Source organism: Tenrec ecaudatus, chromosome 15 (assembly GCF_050624435.1).
Source record: "Tenrec ecaudatus isolate mTenEca1 chromosome 15, mTenEca1.hap1, whole genome shotgun sequence".
Classification (NCBI taxonomy): Eukaryota; Metazoa; Chordata; class Mammalia; order Afrosoricida; family Tenrecidae; genus Tenrec; species Tenrec ecaudatus.
Genome location: NC_134544.1, coordinates 40,155,523 through 40,178,809, shown reverse-complemented (window position 1 = coordinate 40,178,809; position 23,287 = coordinate 40,155,523). Strand labels below are relative to the sequence as shown.

Below are 23,287 nucleotides of genomic sequence, written 5' to 3'. Positions count from 1 at the left end.
CCAAGGTGTCCTAATACGAGTAATTTATCCTACTTTACTGACAACATCAAGGGAATCAGGCACATTTCTCTACAATGTGTATGTGGTATAGAAAACAGAGCCAGTCAGGCTCTGCCTGCCTTAATGTTAGTACAGTTTGTACTCCCCTCTACTTCTGCACCATCGGAGGGAGGTGTCTTAATAGCATTGTAAAAATCATGTTGACCTTGTAGATCCCTAAATGTCTCATCACCCACAAGGGTTCCTTAAACACACTTTTTAAAAAGAAGTCAAACAAAACTAGATGAAAAGGGCAGACATTCTGCCCCCCCAACCAGATTGTTCTGAGACCAGGATGTTTACACTCAGGAGTTCATTATTTGACTTAAGATGGCAGCGGTTTCCTAAATCACACACTTTCTTTAAAAGAAAGCTAAAACACCGTACCTCATACAGCTCTAAAAGTCTCAGTTTCAATATACTTTCCAAAATTCATTCAATAATTTACTTACTGTATATACTCAAGAATAAGCCGAGTTTTTTTCAGCACAATGTGCTGAAAAACTGGGGTTCGGCTTATACACGGGTCAGTGGTACCCCAGCGAGGTGAAACATCTCGCTAGCCCCCCCCCCCCCCCCAGGTAACAGGATGAGCGCCCGTTATCTCGCAGGTGATTGCTGTTTCTCCGCTGTTCATTCAAAGCCCCGCTGACACTGCAGGGCTTTGAATGTTTGTTTACTCACATCTAACCAATCAGGGCCATCCTATGACGTGTATCTTTGAATAAGCCTTTTAAACACTGTGTGCGAAGGATATGGCATGAATGGATGTCATCTGGTCAAACCCGACTAACAAAAGGAGGAAATCTCATGAAGCCTGACGTAGAGTTAATAGCAAAGTGAGTTCGAGATGCATTGGAAGACATTCCAGAAGACACAGTGCAACGTGCCTTCCAGAAATGTAGCATTAGTAATGCTATGGATGGCAGTGAAGACTGTGCTTTGTATGAAAATGACAGCAGTGATGGTGATGACGGCGATCTCAGTGAGGACAGCGTCTATGATGACCTCACACCAGCTGAAGTCTGCATTGGGATACGGATGATGATGAGGAATCCAGTTTTGAAGGATTTTAACTCTTTACATTTTAGCTTGGTTGCTGATTGAACTCAAGGAATAGTACTCTTATTGTTTCTGTTGAACCTATTTTCCACGGACTGTTCTGGTTTACTAATGTTAAATGACTTGTCCTTTTATTTATGTTTTTTTATTTAAAATAAATATTTAAATACATTACCCCACTGAGCTTCAATTTTTAGTAATATTTTCATTCGTTTTGATTACTGAAATTCACCAATAGCTTCTGCATTTTCCACCCTAGGCTTATACTCGAGTCAATCAGTTTTTCTGGTTTCCCAGGTAATAATTAGGTACTTCGGCTTGTACTCTGGTCGGCTTATATTCGAGTATATACGGTAAGATATTTACTGTCTATTGTGTGCCTAAGGAATGAAAGAATGGGTGCAGATCTTCAGAACCATGAAACGCAGATGATACACACTTACAGTGACTCTAGGGCAGGTAGAACTGCCCCTCTGGGTTCAGAGACTTTCAGTCTTTCCAGAAGTAGACAGTCTCAATCTTCCCCTCTGACCTTGGCCTGGAAGGTGGTTAGAAACTCAGTGAGCACACCACTACACGCATACCAAACAAAACACAAGACACTCACTGCTATCCAACAGATTCCAACTCATAGTGACCCTAACAGCACTTGTGGGGTTCTGAGATGGTAACTCCTCGCATCTCTCTCTCTCTCAGAAAGTCTCAACTTTCTCTCTGAGGAGCAGCTGGTAGTTTTGAACTACTGACCTTGTGGTTAGAAGCCCAATGTATAGCCACTATACTGCCAGGGCTCTGTAATGGCATGTTAAAAGTACTTAGAAAAGTGGGAGGAGAAAGGAGAAATGGGGAACCAACTACAATGACTGACATATAATTCTCCCAAGGGGGCGAGCAACAGTAACATGGGCGAAGGGAGACTGTGGGTGGTGTAAGATATGGAAATATCAATAATTTATAATTATCACGGGTCTATGAAGGTAGAAGGTGGGGCGGGAAGCTGATACCAAGGGCTCAAACAGAAGGAAAATATTTTGAAAATGATGATGGCATATATTGTTATAAGAGTTGTAAAAGCCCCCAATAAAATGATTTATTGGGGGGAAAACATACTTGGGAGGTAAGACTAAGACTGGAAAAAGACCAAGTAAGGAAGCCCAACAGTCCTTCTATTAAAGCAACCAGATGGCCAAAAATAACAGAATCTACTCTGAAAAAAAAAAAAAAAACCAACTCTGAAATCTACACAAAAAATGTACAGCAGCCATGGCAAGCTCATTGAAAAGAGAAATGGCTAAATTTCAGTGAGAAAGTCTGTGGTCTTTCTACTTGCCCATATGTTGCCCTAGCTCCCACGAGGGCAAAGGCCCACATTCATAAGGCTTACTCGTGCCAGAGGGCTCAATGTAAACAATTATCTGCAAATACTGTAATTGTGCACTTTAGCCTCAGTCACACCCCTTTAGGCTAAAGTAGCTTCTCAGGCAGCATTTAAAGGCATAGGAGAAGCCTTCAAATTATTTGTGGGAAAATTTTCATTATCTTTTCATTTCATTTGCTTACAAACTTTCTGAAGCTGGCTCATAAAATAACCACAGCTGCCTGGGACAATGGGCAATGGACAGGCAATCAGCAGGAAGACCGGAAAGAGAGGAAGATGACTTGAGGGAGTAAAGCTTTAAAGGACTTACAAGAGGGATCTGGAGTGCCAGACACTGGCCTGGAAGACCTGGCAGAAACCTAGACTTTTCTCTCTGGCTGTTCTTTGGGCTTCACACAAACTAGTGGTAAAAAGTAAGATAGAGCTGAAGGCAGTCTGACTAAGAATTGAAGTTGTCCCAATAGACAATAGATGGGGGTAAAAAAATGATTTTTTTTAAACAAAGCTTGATCCACCAATGTCTACCAGTTCAATCAAGGCCTATTCAATTGCCAGCGGAAAAGATAACTAGAATATTTAAGTCACATAAATTAGTAGTTGCAAATTGTAAAACCAAAAAAAGATACATTCTGAACATAATATATCACTAAAGGAAAGGTTACATATTTAAAAACTATAAATATGGATACAGCAAGTCCTTTTTAAAAATGAGGCAGCACCTTTAGTACATGTTATTAACAACATGCAAGGTGTATTAAAAAGAAAAAGCACAGAAAAATTTATAAGGACTTCAAAAAATCCTAGAATAAATTGAAAAATGATATTTTCGCCATTAATCCTTTAAAAACCACTGTTATTGTTGTTAGGTGCTGTCAAATCTATTCTCACTCACAGAGGCCCATCCAAGGGTGGAGAATTGCTCCACAGGGTTTGCCTCTTCTCCCTCCTGAAGAAACTCTGGTGGGGTTTAAACTGCAGAGCACTAGTTAAGCCCACTGATCTATCAGGGCTCCTTCTACAACCATTCCCAAACCACACTCACTGGTTTTGGAGACTGTGACTGATTATGGGAAAAGAGAGTTTCTCCTTAAAAAACAAAACAAAAACTTCCAAGGGTGGAAGTATATGTAGTAGGAAGTTGCCCAAATGCTAAGCGATGTACACTTGCATCTTATTTCGGAGGAGTACATAAAATTTAACAGATGTGACAATGGACAGGAAAATTGGTAGGGAACTGGAGTGGGAGGGAATCTTACGCCTCTTTTTCGACCCCCTCCTAACATTTTTAAATTTAAAATTATGAGCACAACCCATTATTACACACATTACATGTGTATGGAAGCATATGTCTGTCTGTTTGCCTCTCTCTCACTAACAGCAAGTTGATTCCAACTCATAGTGACCTTACAAAACAAGGTAAAACTGCCTCTAAGGGCTTCCAAAGTTATGAATCTTTACAAGAGTGAAAAGCCTCACTTTTCCCCCTGAAAAGAAGCTGGTGGCTTGGGGCTGCTGATGTTTCAGTTAGCAGCCCAACTCTTAACCCACTGTGCCATCAGACTCATAGGGAAAATAAATGCATATATATATATATTAATTAATCTTTTTATACGGATTTTTTTTGTTTGAAAATTTTAAGCATTTAACATAAACATGGTAACTTAAATAAAAGTTCTGTTACAGACTGAAGGGATTGGGGCAATCCTAAAAAAATGAAAGGCAAGAAGGAAAGGCAAAATTAATAGGCACAAAATATCTATCAAGATAGACGGAGAAGATCCTCCCAGACAAGGAAAAACTCAAAGAATACGTTAGAAGAAACCCAGTCCTACAAAAGATCCTTGCTGACCCAGTGTGGGCAGAAGAACACTCACCAAGCACAAATAGGAGACCTCCACATAGAACAACCTAACCCAGAGGGCAACAAAGAGAAAACAGACCAGACCCCAAGATAGCATTGGCTTAAGGATGGATGGAAAGAAGTCCAGGTCCACTGAGGTAAGCTTTAAAAAAAAAAAATGCAAATGGGGCATAGGGAAAAAGCCACTGTATATAAACATTCCTTGGGTGAGGACCCCAGGAATATGGCAGGGACCAGACCAAATACAGGGATACACATGGTAGACAACTCAAAAAGAGGTGGGGAAAGGAAAATAATTATTATTAATAATAATAATAAAGAAATGGGTAGCGGGGACAGAGGGCACTAACCCACCCAAGGGGAGGGTATTGTTTATATCTCCACAGGGAAAAAGGACCAGACTTCATTCAGCCCAGTGCTCCAATATGTGAATGCAACAGGCCAGCCGGTGTGGAATAGGGAACCAGTGGAGAGATGTGGGGGGCTGGCCCCATCCCCAACCACTAAGTAAACACCTGCCCCTCCCCCCAGAAGAATTTATTTCTAAGGACGGCATTGAATCTGAGCACATGGAAGCAGATGAAGGGGGAGGAGGAGAGAGTGGAGCACATCCTGGCCCACCAGGCGTAAGGAGGATGTTCCCAATTAGAGCAGCCAATCCACAGAGAGGACCACATGGCTGGCCCCACTAGGAGACATAACGTCCCTTACTGACCCATAGCCCTACAGGCGACAACACCAGAGACACAGTGTGGGAACTGCACCGGATCTGATCCTACCACACTGAGGCAAAACATGAAGGGGGTGCAACAGAACTGCAAGGGAATGGAGTGGCGAGGTCCCCAGTGAATGCTGAAAGTGGACTTTGGGGCTAGGGCGTGGTGCCCCAACAGATTGACCTAGAAAACACTCCTAGAGGCCAACAAACAATCCTTGAACTACAAGCTTTTCTTTCTTGTTGTGTTTTGTTTTGTGGTCATTGGTTAGTTGTTGTTTTGTTGCATATTATTCCTTGGTTTTGCTCTGTCTTGTTTTTGTGCGTGTCATCTCTGCAGATCTAAGTAAGATAGGCTAGATGAACAAGCTGGAGGAAAAAACGATGGGACCGACAGTTCCAGGGGGACCTGGGAGAGGGGAAAAGGGTAAAGGTAGTGGTGTTAACAAACCCAGGGACAAGGGAACAACAAGTGATCCAAATCGGTGGTGAGGAGGGTTTGGGAGGCCTGGTAGGGCATGATCAAGGATAATGTAACCAAGAGGAATTGTTGAAACCCTAGTAGGGACTGAGCATGATAGTGGGCCATGAGGAAAGTCAAATAGAGAAAAGAGCTGGGAGGCAAAGGGCATTTATAGAGGTCTAGAGACAGACATGTACATATGCAAATATATTTATATATGAGGATGGGGAAGCAAATCTATGTGCCTATATTTATAGGGTTAGTATTAAGGTAGCAGAAGGACATTGGGTCTCAATGCAAGAATACTTTCTTTTTCTTTTTTTTTTTAAGAAGAGGGAAGTTTTATTTTAAAAGGGCATACTCCTTTCAGGAATAAACACCTTGCCCTGGCACATTCCCAGTTGACTTAAAAAAAAATTGGGCTAGGGTCTCAAGAATCAACCCAAGCAACAAGTATTTCTTTTGTTCATTTTGTTTCGCCGTCTGAAGTTTTTAATATCAATGTCATTTCAAAGTTTCTTTCTCTTCCTTGCCTTCAAAAGAGTTGTGCCTTAGATAGGGTCTTGATCAGTGGACATTCACAGGATGGCCATAAACTCAGCGATTTCAATATTATAGAAGGTGGGCGCATCATATCATAATTCTGACTTTACACTGCCTCTCCTTTTCTCGCGCTTTTAAAAAAAACCGTTTTTAGTTTTAGATACTTATACTCAGCTACCCTTTTATAATAGGAGGTACAAATTATTGTTTAACACTGCCTAACTTTCACCTATGGTGTCAGGTCTCATGTTACCCACGATCACCTATGAGGTGACTACCATACTGGATTCAAAGATGGGGGAACCAGAAGCTCAGAGAGGCAGCGCAACGGCTCCCTGTTAATTAGCATCAGAGGCTGGATGCAAACTCAGTCCAACGTCTGAAACACTAGCGAACACTTGGCAAGCTTTCCGAAGTGCCACTATCGAAGGGATTGGCCAGGTGGCCCCACCTTCCTCGACACAGTCACAGAAATGAGCATTTTCCTGGGCGCCCATGGTGTGGCAGAGGTGAAGGCAGAGCTGGAGGGTGGGCGAGGCTGGAGGGTCTTGGGCACAGGGGCTCCGACGGCGTGGGGGGAAGAAGAGCCTCCCGTGCGCAGCGGCCGCTTTCTCAGCGCCTCCTGGTCATAAACAGTATTGCATCTCCCTGGGGACACCCCACCCCCACCCCCCCACCCCCGCCGCCTCCGCGGGGGGGATGGGGGTGAGGCCTGTCTCTGTCCTCCGTGGCCCGGGATGCCTCGGCAGGCGCCCGCCTGGGGCGCTGACTGCCAAGACCGGCCGAGGAGCGCGCACACTTCCTGCGTCCCGGCGCGCTGGGCGATGAGGGGCAGGCTCGCAAGAATACTTTCTTCTATTAAATTGGCATTCTATGATGCTCACCTTCCCGACACAACCGCTGAAGACAAAGCGGGTAAACAAGCAAATGTGGTGAAGAAAGCTGATGGTGCCCAGCTATCAAAAGATATAGCATCTGGGGTCTTAGAAAGGATTGAAGGTAAACAAGGGGCCAACCAGCTCAGAAGCAACAAAGCCCACATGGAAGAAGCAAACCAGCCTGTGTGATCACAAGGTGCCGAAGGGATCAGTTATCAGGCATCAAAGAACAAAAAATCATATCACTGTGTGCTCACCTCCATGATATGATCGCTGAAGACAAATGGGTGCATAAGCAAACAAATGTGGTGAAGAAAGCTGATGGTGCCCGGCTATCAAAAAATATAGTGTCGAGTTCTTAAAGGCTTGAAGATAAACAGCCATCTAGCTCAGAAGCAACAAAGCCCACAAGGAAGAAGTATACCAATCTGTATGACCACGAGGTATCAAAGGGATCAGGTATCAGGCATCATCAGATCAAAAAAATCTTCCCATAATGAATGGGTGGGGGGGAGTACGAAGTGGAGACCCAAAGCCCATTTGTAGGTCACTGGACACCCCCTTAAGAAGGGTCTCGGAAGGAGACGAGTTAGTCAGGGTGCGATGTAGCAATAATAAAAAATACAACTTTCCTCTAGCTCCTAAATGCTTCCCCCCCACCCCCGCCACTATCATGATCCCAATCCTACCTTGCAAGACCAGAGGACGTACACTGGTACAGATAGGAACTAGAAACACAGGGAATCCAGGGCGGATGATCCCTTCAGGACCAGTGGTGTGAGTGGCGATACTGGGAGGATAGAGGGAAGTGGGTTGGAAAGGGGGAACTGATTACAAGGATCTACATGTGACCTCCTCCCTGGAGGACAGACAACAGAAAAGTGGGTGAAGGGAGAGGTTGGACAGGGCAAGATATGACAAAATAATAATTTATAAATTATCAAGGGTTCATGAGGGAGGGGGTAATGGGGAGGGGAAAAAATGAGAACCTGATGTCAGGGGCTTCATTGGAGGGCAAATGTTTTGAGAATGACGAGGGCAATGAATGTACAAATGTGCTTTACACAACTGATGTATGTATGGAATAAAATGATTAAAAAAAGATTAATAGGCACTTGATAGCAGTGAAGATTTTTGCTAGAGAATATAATCCAACACACATACACACACACACAGCCCTCCAAAACTAGATGACAGCAAGGTGACTAATCATTCTCCTCTTGAACCCTAATCCTAACCCGAACTCCTAACTCCAACCCCAACTCTAACTCCAACCGTAAGCCTAACCCTAGGCCTAACCCTAACCTGAACCCTAAGCCTAAACCTTAATATAACCCTAACCCTAGGCCTAACCCTAACAACAAATAATAATAATCATTCTCCTCTTAAACATATTTTAAAACACGAAAGGTTAAAGGATATCTATTGTCATTATCCTGTTTAGCAGCCAAAAGGACTAATGAGCTAAAATTCTGTTTAAATATCAAATAAAGTGGTTTTACCTAACACTATATTCAACAATTACAATAAGAATTATGTTTATATTCATGTCAAACAATAAAAGTCCATTGTCATCAAGTCAATCACGATGTCCCTACAGGACAGAGTAGAACTGGCCCTTTTGGTTTCTGGGATTGTAAATCTTTCTGGAAGCAGAAAGCCCATCATTCTCCCACAGAGCACCTGGTAGATTTGAACTGCTCACCTTGCAGTTCACAGGCCAACTTGTAACCACTACTCCACCAGTACCTGTTGATTTCTACCAATATTTAAAATTCAAATCAAAGAAGTCTTCCAGTTCCCTAAACTGCATAGGTTGGTTTTTATTTCTCCTTTGTATCACTGCATAGCTACTAGTTTAGCAAAAATACATTTCTCTGGTTTATATGGAAACACCATGAAGTCAGCTTTTTATCTGCGGAACCATCCATTACCTACTAACACAAAAGCTCAATAATATTTGCTGAGTAAGTAACATATTCTACTTAAACACTTCAAATGAAAATTTAAGATTACTTAAAAATTACATAATATTATAGACTGTCAAAAGGAAGCAAAATTTTATTAGAAAATTAAAGTCAACTGCAAGACCACCACCAAATTATCATTTTTTTTCAAAAAGCAAATGTGAAGAGAATGGTAACTCTTTTAAAAATCACATTATATGCCAAAGGGAAATTGTTATAAATTTGGGTAAAGTTTTCAGAAGATTTGACAATCTGTTAACTCAAAACCATGTATCCTATCTTCTCACACTACTCTTCAAGTTATAAAAACTGGCCTAGTGCTCAGCACATGGTCCATCATCCCTGGGAGATCAAACTACGTCCATCCAGTCAATTCCAACTCATAGTGACCCTACAGAACAGAGTAGATCTGCTCCTGGGACCTCTGAGACTAAGTCTTTACAGAAAGACGCCATCCCATCTTCAAAGATGAAGTAAAACCATGCTTCCACTCATAAAAGTTATGCAGTTGGACGAGAACTGTTTTAAACATAAGCTCTTAAAAAGTATAAGCTCTTACAAAGTATTCTTAATTGTTCAAATTTAACACTAAGAAAGAAGCAAGTGACAGGACAGGCACAAAAAAAGGCCAATGACCTGTCAGTTCTGAATATAATTTTCTTCATTTTAAGATGAACAATTTTAGATGTTTTTAAAGCAATCAAAATTTCACCTTTCTATTTTCTTAAAACCAAGTAAGTTGGAAGAAAATGCCTGATTTATTTCAAGACCTCGCACAAATTCTAAAGCCATATTGGGAACGTAAATGTTAATTCAAGATCTACTTAAGCACCATCATCAAAGGCAGTATGTTAAAGCCATGGAACAACAGTTGAAAATGGAAACGGGCAGACAATAATCTCAAGGAGCCCAAGGAGCTACTTCATAACCAAAAGATACTTCCCCAAAGCCATAATGCAGTGAGAAGTGGTTACCTGGTTTCCCCGAAAATAAGACAATGTCTTACACTAATTTTTGCTCCCAAAGATGCACTAGGTCTTATTTACAGGGGATGTCTTATTTTTCCATGAAGAAGAATACGGTACACATCTATTGTTTGTTTTATTAAAAGAGACCCCGCACTTCCTGTCTGCTCTGGCTGAGCTGCGGTGCCCTCTGCTATGGTCCAGAGTGACGGTACCTTCAGTGGGCCTTATTTTCAGGGAGGTCTTATTTTCGGGGGGATGCCTTATATTTCAGCAAGAGGCAAAACTGCTACGTAGGTCTTATTTTCAGGGGATATCTTACTTTCCAGGAAACAGGGTAGTTCCCTGAAAGCAGTGGTTCTCAACCTTGCTAATGCCACCACCCTTTAATGCAGTTCCTCATGTTGTGGTGATCCCAACCATAAAATTATTTTCGTTGCTACTTCATAACAATAATTTTGCTAGTGTTTGAATCAGACGACCCCTGCAAAAGGGTCATTCGACCCCCAAAGGGGTTGCACACGACCCACAGGTTGAGAACCGCTACCTTAAAGACATCTGATGGAGTATACTCAGTACAAAATGCTGATTCCCCACCCCCAACAGTTTTTTGGCATATAATTCACGTATCATACAATAGTTCAATTACATCAAGAAGAGTCGGCCAATCATAATCACAATCTGTTTTAGAAAATTTTCTTCATTGTTAGCTCCCCATTTCCCCTCGACCTCCCCTGCTCTATCCCCAAGGAACCATTAATCCAGTTACTGTCTGTATAGATTCTGGGTTTCATGCACAGCAAAACACCGGGGGGGGGGGGGGGGGACGACGACGACAAATAAATAAACCTAACAATAACGAAGCAAAACAGATAAAGACCTCAATTGGAAAAAAAAAGCAGAAAATATTAAAAACTACAACAAATGTAAATGGATCATAAGATGACAGGGTGCTAAATTTTAAACAAACTGCATATGCAACAATCACTTTCCAATGCATTCTTCATCCTGGTCCATAGTCAGAAAGATCTGCCAGGGGTTTAATCCACATATTACCCCTTCATTCTTTCTTTTTTAATAACTGTAACTGCTTTAAAGTAGCTGAAAAGGAAAACCTGCTTATTTTAATGAATGATTACAAACAAGAGAAAGCTGGACTTTAAGCAATCTAATATTTTAGCTGTTACCAATACTGGAAAAGCCAGTACCTGGCATCCCAGGGGGGCCACAATACTTCTCTAGTCAGTGTCTTCACATATTACCACTACCTCCACAGAGTCTTATATTGCATGGCTCCTACTCAGAGATGAATTAGATGGCCAACAGTTTTCCTTTGTCAATAGTCTAACACAAAACATCTACAGTTTTGTATTTCTTGTCTGCCTTCCCCACGAGACAATAAATCTTATCAAGATACCAACTCTTGTTGTAGTTATCATTGGACTACCCAATGTCCAACAAAACACAAACAGTAAGTAAGTGGTTGTGGTAGTTACATCATCTGGTGTCAATTTGGGACTTGAGAGGATTAAGAGTGAAGGGGTGGTGTATAGTCTGTCAATTGGGTCATACATAGCCTATGAAGCCTCTGTGTGGGCGTGGCCTTCTGAGAATTCTGAGAACTCCTTTATTTTTTTTCTTCTTGGAGGCAGAAGAAAGACTCTCTCTCAAGACTCACTTCCGGCAAGAAATCCCTGAGAAGTCACATGGACCTACCCTGATGCAGCCCTAGGAACTGGAGGAGACCCCTGCGAGTGATGAGCTGCTTCTACTGCCAGTGACTTCCCACCCACTGGCCTGTGATCTTCCTGCATTCAGTGTCATTGTGTGTATTTCATGATTCTAAAGAGAACTCTGAAGATTAGTATCGGGCATATGGGCTAATATCGGACTTATGGGCTTAGACTGGGCTGGGTTGGGATGCTTTCTTATTGTACCTTTTATATAAAGCTCTCTTATACACATGTGTCCATGAATTTGTTTCTGTAGTCTACCCAGACTAACACAGTGGTGGATTAAGATATTCCGGTGGCATAGTGATTATGCATTGGGCTGCTAATTGCTAGGTCAGCAGTTTGAAACCACTAGACGCCGTGGGAGAAGGATGAGAGTCCCTACCCCCTTATAGAGTCATAATCTTGGGAACCCACCGGTTGCTCTGAGTTGGAATCGACTCGATGGCAGTGAGTCTGGGTTTTAACAGTTTCTAAAGGGTGAGATGATGGTTAAGTGGTTGTCAGCTAACCAACAAGTGGGTGGTCAGACCCACTCTGCAGCTCCACACAAGGTCTAGCAATCTGCTCCCATATAGATTCTAAAAAACCAAGCTGGTGGCTTCAAACTGCCAACCTTGCAGATTGCAACCCAACACATAACCGCTACGCCATCAGGCCTCCTTGGAAACCTGATGTGACAGTTACACTCTGTCACTTGTCACACGAGGTTGCTGTGGCATAATGGGTTATGTGCTGAGTTGCTAATAACCAATAACATCAGCAGGTCGAAACCATCAACTGAGCTGCCTGAGAAAGAGGAAACTTTCTACACCTGTCGAGAGTTAGTTACAATCTCAGAAACTCACAAGGAGTCTCTATGAGTTGAATTAACTCAATAGTAGTGATTTTGAGTTTATAAAAACTAGTTTGAGGTACTTGGTTTTGCTGAGACACAAAAAGCAGACTAGCGAAGGGCAAGGATTCTAAACGGGATGATTACCACTCTGAGTAGACTAGAGTAGAATTCTGCACAGGGTTCGCAAGGCTGTAATCTTTAGGGACGTACACTGCCTCCGCTTACATAGAGGGGATGGAGGTTTGAAGCAATGACTTTTTGGGTACCAGGGGTGCTTTATTAACCAGTGCACTACCAAGGCTCCTGCAAACACTCTACCCACTCTCCATGAATCCATTCTGATTTATAGCGATGCTAAAAAGGCTTTCCGGGTGGTAAGCCTTCATGGAAGCAGAGAGCCTCCGCTTTCTCCCAGGGAGCAGCTGTTGCATTTGAACTCCTGACCTGTGGCTCACAGTGAAACCTTATGGAACAGGGCTCCCAACAGAGCAACAGGGCTCTTTGCAATGACTCTTGGCATCAACTCTATGGCAGTTGAGTTTGATTTGGTTTGGCTCAACCTAGTAATATTCTACAACTCTTGCAAAAAAGATTTCTTGGTAGTGATTATGTGTGTAAAAGATCTTAAATGTTACTGTTGGTATTGTAAATTCATGAACATTTACAGTCAATATTTCTATAGCAATGAACTAAATATAGGACTTACATAAATATTTTCCATTCATTTTCTGGATTGAACTGTGGCACCCAAAAGTATGTGTTGTAAACCCAAATTTCTACATAAATGTAGATAACCCCATTTGGAAGTGGGGCTTTAATATGTTAGTGAGACTAACTGTACGGGGTGTGTCTTAACCAACCACTTCAGATACAGAAAGCAGGTGGAGCAACAGGCAATGGCAAATGAAGGAGGAGAGATCCCACAAGTACACTGCCAACGAATCCAGCAACAGGAGCTAAGACAAGGCTCTTCCACTGAGGCTAACTGAGAGCCAGCTCCCTGAATTAGGGCTTAGAAATTAGAGAGTAATTTTTGTTCATCAAAGCTACCTACTTGTGCTATTTCTGGTCTGGTAGTCAAGACAGTGCAGTACTAGATAACTAAGACAGCCTAGTACTGACACAGAACCACTGAGGAGTCTGAAACAGTCACCTTCAAAAGACCTTTAAGAAAAAGTCCACAGAATAGCAGAAAAACATTGTGAATCACAGATCTGATATAGAATACGTAAAGAATGTCAGCTAGTCCACCCCAGGGATCAACTTGCAGGCACCCCACTGGCAGAGGTAGATTCCAAATGCTAGTGACACTATCAATGTAAGGTTTCTGTGACTGGAAATCTTTATAGCAGCAGACAGCCTCATCTCCTTTTGGAAATCTGCTCGTGGGTTTGAAGCACTGGCCTTATGGCTAGCCGCTACGAGCACTACCAGACTCCATACCAAAAAATAAATAAATAAATGAAAGCACCTATCAAACCAAATCCCACTGCATCCAGTCACTTCAGACTCATAGCAACCCTATTTGGGTTCCCAAAGCTTTATAAATCTTTATACAAGCAGATTATCTCATTTTTTTCTCCCAGGGAGTAGTTTGTTGGATTTGAAGTACAATTAGGAGTCCAATGCTCAACCAACCACCAGGGCTCCTTAAGAAAGAAAAAAGACAACTAATATTAGGAGAAAAAAAATGACAAATCATGGATCTGCAAGGGGCTTGTATCTGGAACACTTAAGAGGATTCTTGCTGCTCCGTTCCCAGGGGCCAGCATCCATGGAGTAGTCAGTCAGGCCGGGAATATACAATGCTTATAAAGAGCCTGCTCCAGATAACTATCAACCACAAACCCACTGCTGTCAATTCCAACCCATAATGACCTGCAGGACCTAGCAGAACTGCTCTGTGGGGGTCCCAAAGTTGTCCATCTTTCACAGACCTTGCCGACAGCAGCCCAGTTTGTTATGCACTATACCACCAGGGCTCCAAAAGGCCAGCACTTGCCCCGAACCAAGCTCTGAAGCCAGGAAGGGGCAGGAAAGAAGGATAAATGGCTAAGGGGGGTGCAGAGAGGTGGTGGGTGGAGTGCCATTACACTGAAGCCTTTGCACTGTTAGGCAAACACGTACGTAAAACTATTAATGAATGGGAAGCTTACTTGCTCTGGAAACGTCCACCTACACAATTCAGAAAGAAAATCTTTTTATTGTTGCTAGCTGCCCTTGAGTAAGCTCCTAACTCATCCTGACTCCTTATACAACAACTGGGCCATTTCCATAACTGGAATGGACCTTTGCGATCTATAAGGTTTTATTAACTGGCTAATTTTCCAAATGAGACTGCAATAAGACAAATAACCAAATGACCTGAACAGACATTTCTTCAAAGGGAACTTAAAAAAATGCTTACCACAGAATTGCAAATCCAAGCAACACTAATCCCCCTTCTGGGGCCTGCCCTAACGAATCTAAAATACTTTATGGATTTAAACACAATACTGTTCTTTACTAAACCAACCCAAAACTACTACCATGGAGTCAATTCCAACTCAGAGCAGCCCTATAGGGCTGGAAGAACTGCCTCTGTTGGGTTTCTGAGGCTATAACGCTTTATGTGAGCAGAAGCCTCATCTTTCTCTCAGAGATCAGTCAGTGTGTTCAAACTGTTGCCCTTGTGGTTAGAACTCAATACGTCATCTACTATGCCACCAAAGCTCCCTTACTGTTCATTCCAGTATTAAAGCGAGAATCCATCTCATACCCATTAAGAGCCGAAATCAAAGACAGGTAATCAAAAGCAAACGTTTCTAAGGAGGTAGAGAAACTGGAACTCTAATGTCCTGCTGGTGGAAATATAAACGGGTGCAGTCATTGAAAAGGTCTGGCAGTTCTTCCAAGGTCAAGCAGAGTTCTCATGCCAGTTTAAAACAAAAAAAAAACCAGCCATTCACCTCTGACTCATGGCAACCGCTTATAGGTCCGAACCCAACTTTGTTCCATAGGGTTTTTCAATAGCTGGTTTGGGGCTGGAGGAGGGGAAGGAAATCACCAGGCCTTTCTACTGAGGCACATCTGGGTAGAGTCGAATCCGTTATCTTTCAGTTACCAGCAAAATACTGTAGCCATCTGCACTACCCAGGGACTCCAAAGACATCTATTTTTAGCTTCCATAAGGGTGAGAGGACATAAAATGAAATTTTTAAAAATCATGCATGAATTATTAGTCTTTCCAGCTTCCACTCATGTGGAAGGCCTGTCAACAGCACTGTCGTTTTTCTCTATGGGGTTGCTTGTCTCATTGATTCGTGGGAGTTCTAAGACAGAAGGGGTGAGTATAAACATGTTGCTGATTTTGAATTCTAAGGTCCAGAAGCAAAGAGAGTTCCTGGGTTCTCACAATTATGGATACTCCCCACCTTATGTTTCAAAGTTCTGCAAACCTTTTTGGCTGCTCCCCCCAAATTAAGTTCTCACTGAGAACCAATACCTGTATACTTATTTATAAACTGAAAAATAGAGTTCTAACTCAATGTCTTCTGGGGAGTGATGTCTCTTCCTAATCACATGAAAATACACATGTGTATTTTGTGTGAAAAGGGCAACTAAGCCCAGGCCACATTTTCACATATCAACACATGATTCGGTAAAGAAGTACCTATTTTGATTAATAATTGTTAAAACTGTTAATACTTAATAAATAACTCAGATTCATCAAGATACCTGAACCAACTGAGTTCCTAGTTTACCCAGTGGATTAATATAAAAACTGATTTTTTTCAGCCACATTGACACGCAACCAATTGTTTACAGATATGGCAGCTGGGCAGACTCAGCACCCACCTTCAGTGGCAGGTAGCTGCTCAAAAAAGTTGACTTCATTTACAAGAGCACTATCAAACGTGAGTCGCAGAAGCATACCCGCGGGACCTTAGCACGCTTAATCGCAGCCCTTGGTCTTTCAGGTACGGTGCCTGCCATCCCACAAGTTAAGAAACTTTCTCTATCTTGAGCCTCTAAACCCCACAAATCCAGGGTCCTCCTCGCGCGCGGCATGATGCATTTACAGATTGCCCAGTTCTAAAACGCAGGTCCCTCTCTCCATTTTACAGGATCAGGTATACATACGTGTTACAGAACTGGAAGTAGCCCCCCACCCCCACCCCTTACCTCTGCCCTTCCCCGCCCACCAGTCCGATCCACCAGCAGCTCGAGCACCAACCAGCCTGCTGGGAATGTCTTGGCCCTAACTGCACGCGGCGTCCGAACACCTGGCTACAGCTCCGGCGCTCAGTCAATCCAGATTTAAATTTAGGCTCCGTTCGGCACGACGCGTCGGCTCGGACCCCGCGGACAGCCGCGCCGGCGCCCAGCCCGCTCTCGGACGCCGGGGAGCCGCGGGCGCCGGGGGAGCGAGGCGAGCGTGCTCACCTTTGCGCAGCTCCCGCTCCCACACGGTGACGATGGGCCGCGAGTGCTTGCGGTGGTGGATGAGCCACAGAGACAGGGTCTGCACGCTCTGCTGCGAGTTGCTCAGCTCCGACAGCTTCTTCTCCAGCGCCGCCTCGGAGAAGGCGGACATGCCTCCGACACCGCGCTCACGCCGTCCCACGCGCCGGGGCCGCGGGGAGGAGAGTTTCGCCGCCCTCGTCGCGGCCTCGCCCCCTCACCCCACCCTTCCCCACGCCCTCAGGACCGCCGGCGCCACAGCCTGCCGGGCCGCAGACCAGCAAGATGGCGGCCGGCCGGCAGTGACGTCAGAGGCCTGCCCAGGCCCCGCTCCCCAGCTACAAGCTCGGAAGGGGCGTGGCCGCGGCCGCGAGGCGGAAGGGGCGGGGCCTGAGCGCCGCAGGTGTGAGGATGGCGGGCGGGCTGCCCGGGATTGGCCGGGAGCCCGCGCAGGTTTTGCTGGGCCTGCAACTTTGCACGAGGAAAATGGTCATTGCCAAGGACAGGGTGATCCAAGCTCCCGGAACAGCCTGGTGGTATAGTGGACTATGCACTGAGGTACGGTTCGAACCCACCACCCGCTGCTCGGGAGCGGAGGAGGCTGCCTGCTCCAGCCAAGCGTTGCTGTCTATAACGAGCACTTCTACACTGTCACCTGCAGGGTCGCTGTGAGTCAGAATCGACTTGATGGCAATGAGTTTGGTTTGGTTTGGGTTTATTAGAGGCGTGTAAATTGGAAGAGCCTATGTATGACTATTTGGCATGATCAATGAAATTTCCAAATACACCTTTGCTGGAATCTGCAGTACACTATTGATGTTAGAGAAATCAACGGCATATCCTCTACATGTTCCCGAAGTGACAGTAAGAAGTTAGGACATTCTCAGCAGGTGAAGAACTGAATTTGTAATGATACATCCATACTAGGAAATCTATGTGATCGGTTCAGAAATCGATAAAGCCAGTCATTTGAGTGTGTGTTTGTTTTCAATTGCCCAATGAAAAATGTAGTATAACATTGGGTTTTTTAAAAGTTAGTATTCTATAGGAATTCGTGAATGTGAAAAAGCACAGCCCAAGGTCTAGAAGAATGCATGCCACAGTCGGAGGCTTGCCAAGAGAAAAATATTGCACCTATGGCAAGTGCTGAAATTGTGCCCCTGGGGTCCAAGTTCTGACACCCATGTCTTAGATAACGTTTGCCATGATATTAGCTCAAAAATACAAGTCAAATTCTCTTACCTTTTTACTCAACACCCATGACACTGCATGAAAATAACAATCGTGCCTTCCTTGTTTTCCCTGATGAAAATTGTTCTATGATATGCACAGTTTCCCCCACTTTTTTCTCTCTCTATACTCAGCCGCTCCACTGGAGAGAGATAAGACTTTGTACTCCCGTAAAGAGTGACAGCCCCATAAGCCCACAGGGGCAGGTCTACCTATGAGTTGGAATGACTCATTGATAAGTGAGAGGACTCAGCAGAGCAAGACTGCAGTCAGCCTTGACCCACAGAGGCTCACCGCGATGGTCTATGAAGACTGCTCAGTGACACCCCCTCCCAAGTGGTGCTCAGGGCACTTGCCATTCCTGCCATACCTTAGGTTTGCCTGTGACCACAGCCCTATCTTGCCGGACTCATAATGACCTTATATAAGCTTTCTGAGGTTCTGTAATTTGTTGTGAGAACAGGTAGCCTCATCTTTCTACCCCGCGATTAGTGGTTCAGTGCCTACCCAACAACCACCACAGATTGCTGAGACCACCACAGAAGTCGTTTTCTCTGGGAAAGCTAAGGATGATGAGGCCTTCTATTCCTGTCACAAGCTACAGTCTTGGAAACCCTCGGGGGCAGTTGGGCCCTGCCTGTAGGCTCGCTCTGAGAATCAGCTTGAGGGCACTGAGTGGGTTTGGGTTTAGGAGGCAGATCTAGGGAGTCCTGGTGGGTTACGTGTTAGGCTGCTAACCACAAGATCATTTTGGACTCGTCAGTCATCCTGCTGGAGAAAGAGAAGGCTTTCTGCTTCCATGAAGATTTACAGGCTCGGAAGCCCAGAGGCTATTCTCCTCCATCCTAGAGCCACTATGAGTGGAAATCAGCTCCATGTCAGTGAGTTTTAGTAAGGCAGATGTATATTGTTTCCGATTTTAAAAGGAGAAAATGGTAATGCATTTACATAATTCAAAATGAATGCCAGAAATCTCATATTTATGCCGTTAGATTTTGACAGTACTTTTCTTAACTATGATAATTCACACATGCGCACAAAATGGATAATGCCATGTTCTGAATATGAGAAACTTCCAGAGAGATGCACAAAAGACCACAGGAATTCCTAAGTCCCTTTTGAAAAACAATGTTCATGTACTTTGACCATTGTCGTTAGGTGCCGACGAGTCGGACCCTTTGTACAACAGAATGACACACTGCCTGGCCCTGCACTATCCTCACAGTGGTTTTGTATGAGTCAATTTCTGCAGCCACCGTGTCAGTCCATCTCCTGAAGTTCTTCCTCTTCACTGCCCTTCTACTTTGCCAGGAGCCCTGGTGGTGCAGTGGTTATGTATTGGGCCGCAATCCAAATGGCTGGTAGTTTGAATCCCACAGCTCTGCAGGAGAAAGACTGGGATTTCTATTCCCATAAACAGTTACAGCTTTAAAAAGCCCTGGGGGTGGGGGGATCACTATGAGCCAACATTGACTTGATGGCAGTGAGTTTGGTTGGTTTGTTTTTGGTTCTACTTTACCCAGTGTGATGTTCTTTTTTCAAGGACTGATCATTCCTGATAACATGCCCAAAGTAAGAGAAACAAAGTCTCACCGTCCTTGCCACTAAGGAAAGTTCTGGCTGTACTTTTTCCGAGACAGATTTGTTTGTTCTTTTAGCAGTCCATGATACTTTCAAGATTCTTCACCAGTACCAAAATTCAATTCTGTAGTCAATTGCTGTGATAGGTTTATTGTGCCAACCTGGCCAATAAGAACATGTGGGATTAATAAGGTTACAGTGTGATTGGAGGGCAAAGAAATAAATTACTTGGTGAGCCCCACCTCTCTCTCTCTCTTGCTCTCTGGTGATGGGACCAGTGTGAGGCTGCCTTACTTACTTCTCTGCCTCAACTTGCGACCTACACTACTTGTGGAACCCCCAACCCATGGACCCTGTGGCTAGACCTTGAGGTTCCTTCGAGACCTACTTTGCCACACGGCTGGTGTATATACATCGCTTGAGCTGGGGACTCTTGGATCCTGTCATCTGGCTTGACTGTTGGTGACCCACTCTTCTGTTTTCTGCCTGTGGCCAAACTGCCTGTATTGCTCTGTGGAAGACTCAGCTGTCTGCCTCCTTGACCTTGGATGTGAGTTGAAGGACTTCCAGTATATTAACTGTTTCACTCAAGTGAGTTGAACTGAGTCCTCTGTACTGCTGTGTGGACTAATTAGCTGCTATATTCCTTTGTACTACATATATCTATCCATATATTTATTTATAAAATCATTATTGTCCTAGTTTTATTTCTCTAGGGAATCCTAACACAATGGCTCTTCGGTCTACCTTATTTCGCCTCCAACTTTCACATGAATATAATGTGATTGAAAATACCATGGCTTGAGTAAGGTCACATTAGTCCTCAAGGTTATATCATTGCTTGTCAGCACTTTAGAGAGATCTTGTGCCTCAGATTTATCCAATGCAATATGGCCTTTGATTTCTTGACTGCTGTTCCGTGGACATCGATTATGGATCGAAGCAGAATGAAATCCTTGGCAACGTCAGTCTTTGCTCCATTTATCATGATGCCACCCTGCTGCTCTGAGTCAGTATTGAACTCGAAGACAGTGAGATCATGATGTTCCCTATTGCTCCAGGTGTACAGATTTTGGTTTTCTTAATATAGAAGTGCAATCCAAACTGAAGGCTGCAATCCTCGAGCTTCATCAGCAAGCGCCTCAAGTCCTCCTCACTTTCAGCAAACAAGGCTGCATTATCTGCATAAGGCAGGTTAATAAGTCTTCCTCAAATTGCACATTATAAGCACCTGTATTAGGGTTCCCCTGCCTTCTAAGGTAAGTAAAAAGTTGCTATAAAATCATAAGACAACTGAGAGCAATGAATGTACAAAAGTGCTTTACACAATTGATGTATGTATGGATTGTGATGAGAGTTGTATGAGCCCCTCATGAAACAATTAAAAAAATCATAAGGCACCTTTCTTAAACAAAAACTTCAAAATATGATACTGTTGATTCTCAGCATATCCTCCACCTTGGTCGATAGAATTTTGAAGAATCTGTAAACCTTCCCAGAATTCTGTGCTCTTTGATTCATACCATATCAAAGGGAAGTTTTGGCATCCTCAAGGCAATTGGCATCGCGTGTTCCTTTCAAATGGCCTTTCAGTTTTGGGGGGAACAGTCTGAAGGGGCTGAGTTATAGTCAATTAATATGATCCTTCTACCCGTAACTGTGGGCTCTATACACCTGTGGGTGTAGCGGAGTGCATTCTGTACTAGAGAGTAAGATATGCTGGACTATACATTTATGAATACACCTTCTGTACTACACAATAGTCTTACTACCCCTAAGGGCAGGCGTGATCTATGTCCTCCGAACCACCAGATTCCTGCACAGTGAACACCCTTGATCCAGGAACACAACTTTGACACCAGCTGATTGGCAGAGGAACAGCAGCAGCAGAGCCAGGAACTGGAGCTTAAGACAGAATGATCTTTCCAGCCTCCGTGCTTACAATGTGCAATTGGAGGAAGACTTTTTTTTTTAACAACCTGCAATATGCAGATGAACAAGTACAGCTGAGTGGTTTGGGGCAGGAGGCTGGCTCTGGACTTGCCTCAGAGTGTTGTTTGGGGAGCTAGGTTTGCTGACCCACAGAAGTGAAGCTGAGTGCCTTTGGGTTGAGGCTTGCAGTGGAGTTGCATGCCCTGTGGGCATTTATTAGCAGCGCTTAATGACTTTGTAACATGTCCTGATGGAACAACTGTATCCTGAGCATTTCTCACCTGAAGTGCAACCTGTTAGCTTTCATAATAAATGCCTATTTGTGAACATTGTCTGTGAGTTCTGTGTGGTCACTGCACAGAGAACTTGGCTGAAAAATAGAGTGCTCTGGGAGACACAACTGTCTCCAAGAAGATTTTGCTCTCCAAGAAGATTTTGCTCTCCATGAGCCAGCCAGCAGAAGTGATAACTCCTTGTCTTTCTGGGTTCTCAGACTGACTTGGCTGTTCCTACTCTGGTTCTTTGGAGCCCAGGTAGCCCCATGGTCAAATGCTTACCTAACCAAAAGGTCAGAGGTTCAAACCCACAGCCAGTCCCTGGGAGAACGATGTGATGATCACCTCCAGTAAAGCTCTCGCTGCCCGTGGAAACTCTGAGCGTCCTTCTCTGTCTCTGGAGTGACTGCGTCAGTCAGTGACAGTGGGCGGGGCTCTGTGTAAAGTGCACCAGGGCTTTCCAAACCAGGCCATTGGACTGATACTTATTTACATTGTTTTCAAGTTATTTCCTTCAACTATGTATTGCCCTTAGGTATATATGACTTATGTTCATAACTTTTCTGAAAACATTTTTCTTTTAAGTTTTATTGGCACATAATCCACATTTCATACAATCCAATAGTTCAAGCATATCAAGAGGAGTTGTACAATCATTACCACAATCTTAATAACACTTAAAATTTTTGTCTTCCCCATGAAAAAATAATAATTTATAAATTATCAAGGGTTTGGGAGGGAGGGTGGGAGAGGAAGGGGAAAAAAACGAGTAGCTGATACCAAGGGCTCAAGTAGAAAGAAAATGTTTTAACAACGATGAAGGCAACAAATGTACAAATGTGCTTCACACGATGGATGTGTGGATTGTGATGAGATGAGCCCCCAATAAAATGATTTGTAAAAATCTTTTTATCTTCTCAAATTTGGAATAATTCATTTTTTACATAAATTATCTTTGCGTTTCATGGGATGGTCAATAAGTACTGAAAAGAAAGGCTCTTTCAGTTTCTAAAACAAAGGCAATAATAAAAAGAAAAAAGATCAACCAATAATGGATACAAAAATCTTCAACAAAAGACTAGAAAAATTAACCTAGCAGCTTATTAGGAGAACTTTTTATTGCTTTCGCTAATCAGATTAATGGAGCCAAACTGGGATAGATTAGTGTTATTAGGTGCTGATGAGTCAGTTCCATCTCTTAATGACTCTATTTTAAACACACTGAAACACTGCCTCACTCCTTTGCCATCCTCACAATTGTTATGCAACCACGGCGTCAACCCAGTTGTTGAGGGGCTTCCTCCTTTTCGCTGGCCCTCCCTTTACCATGCTCTCCATCCTTCTTCAGAGATGGTCCCCTCGATATGTCCAACGTATGAGATGA

The 23,287-nt window shown here is 43.6% G+C and overlaps 1 protein-coding gene across 4 annotated transcripts in view; it reads right to left on the bottom strand.

Moving 5' to 3' along the window:
* Nucleotides 1–17,141, bottom strand: part of RPRD1A (regulation of nuclear pre-mRNA domain containing 1A) — a 54,370-nt gene extending 37,229 nt beyond the window's left edge. Inside the window, exon 1 of one of the 4 annotated variants that reach the window (XM_075532511.1) lies at nucleotides 16,868–17,141. In XM_075532511.1, coding sequence (XP_075388626.1) covers nucleotides 16,868–17,018 — 151 coding nt within the window. In that variant the 5' untranslated portion in view covers nucleotides 17,019–17,141. The remainder of the gene's footprint in view (nucleotides 1–16,867) is intronic. The other 3 variants (XM_075532510.1, XM_075532509.1, XM_075532508.1) reach the window with 3 other exon arrangements.
* Nucleotides 17,142–23,287: the final 6,146 nt, after the last annotated feature.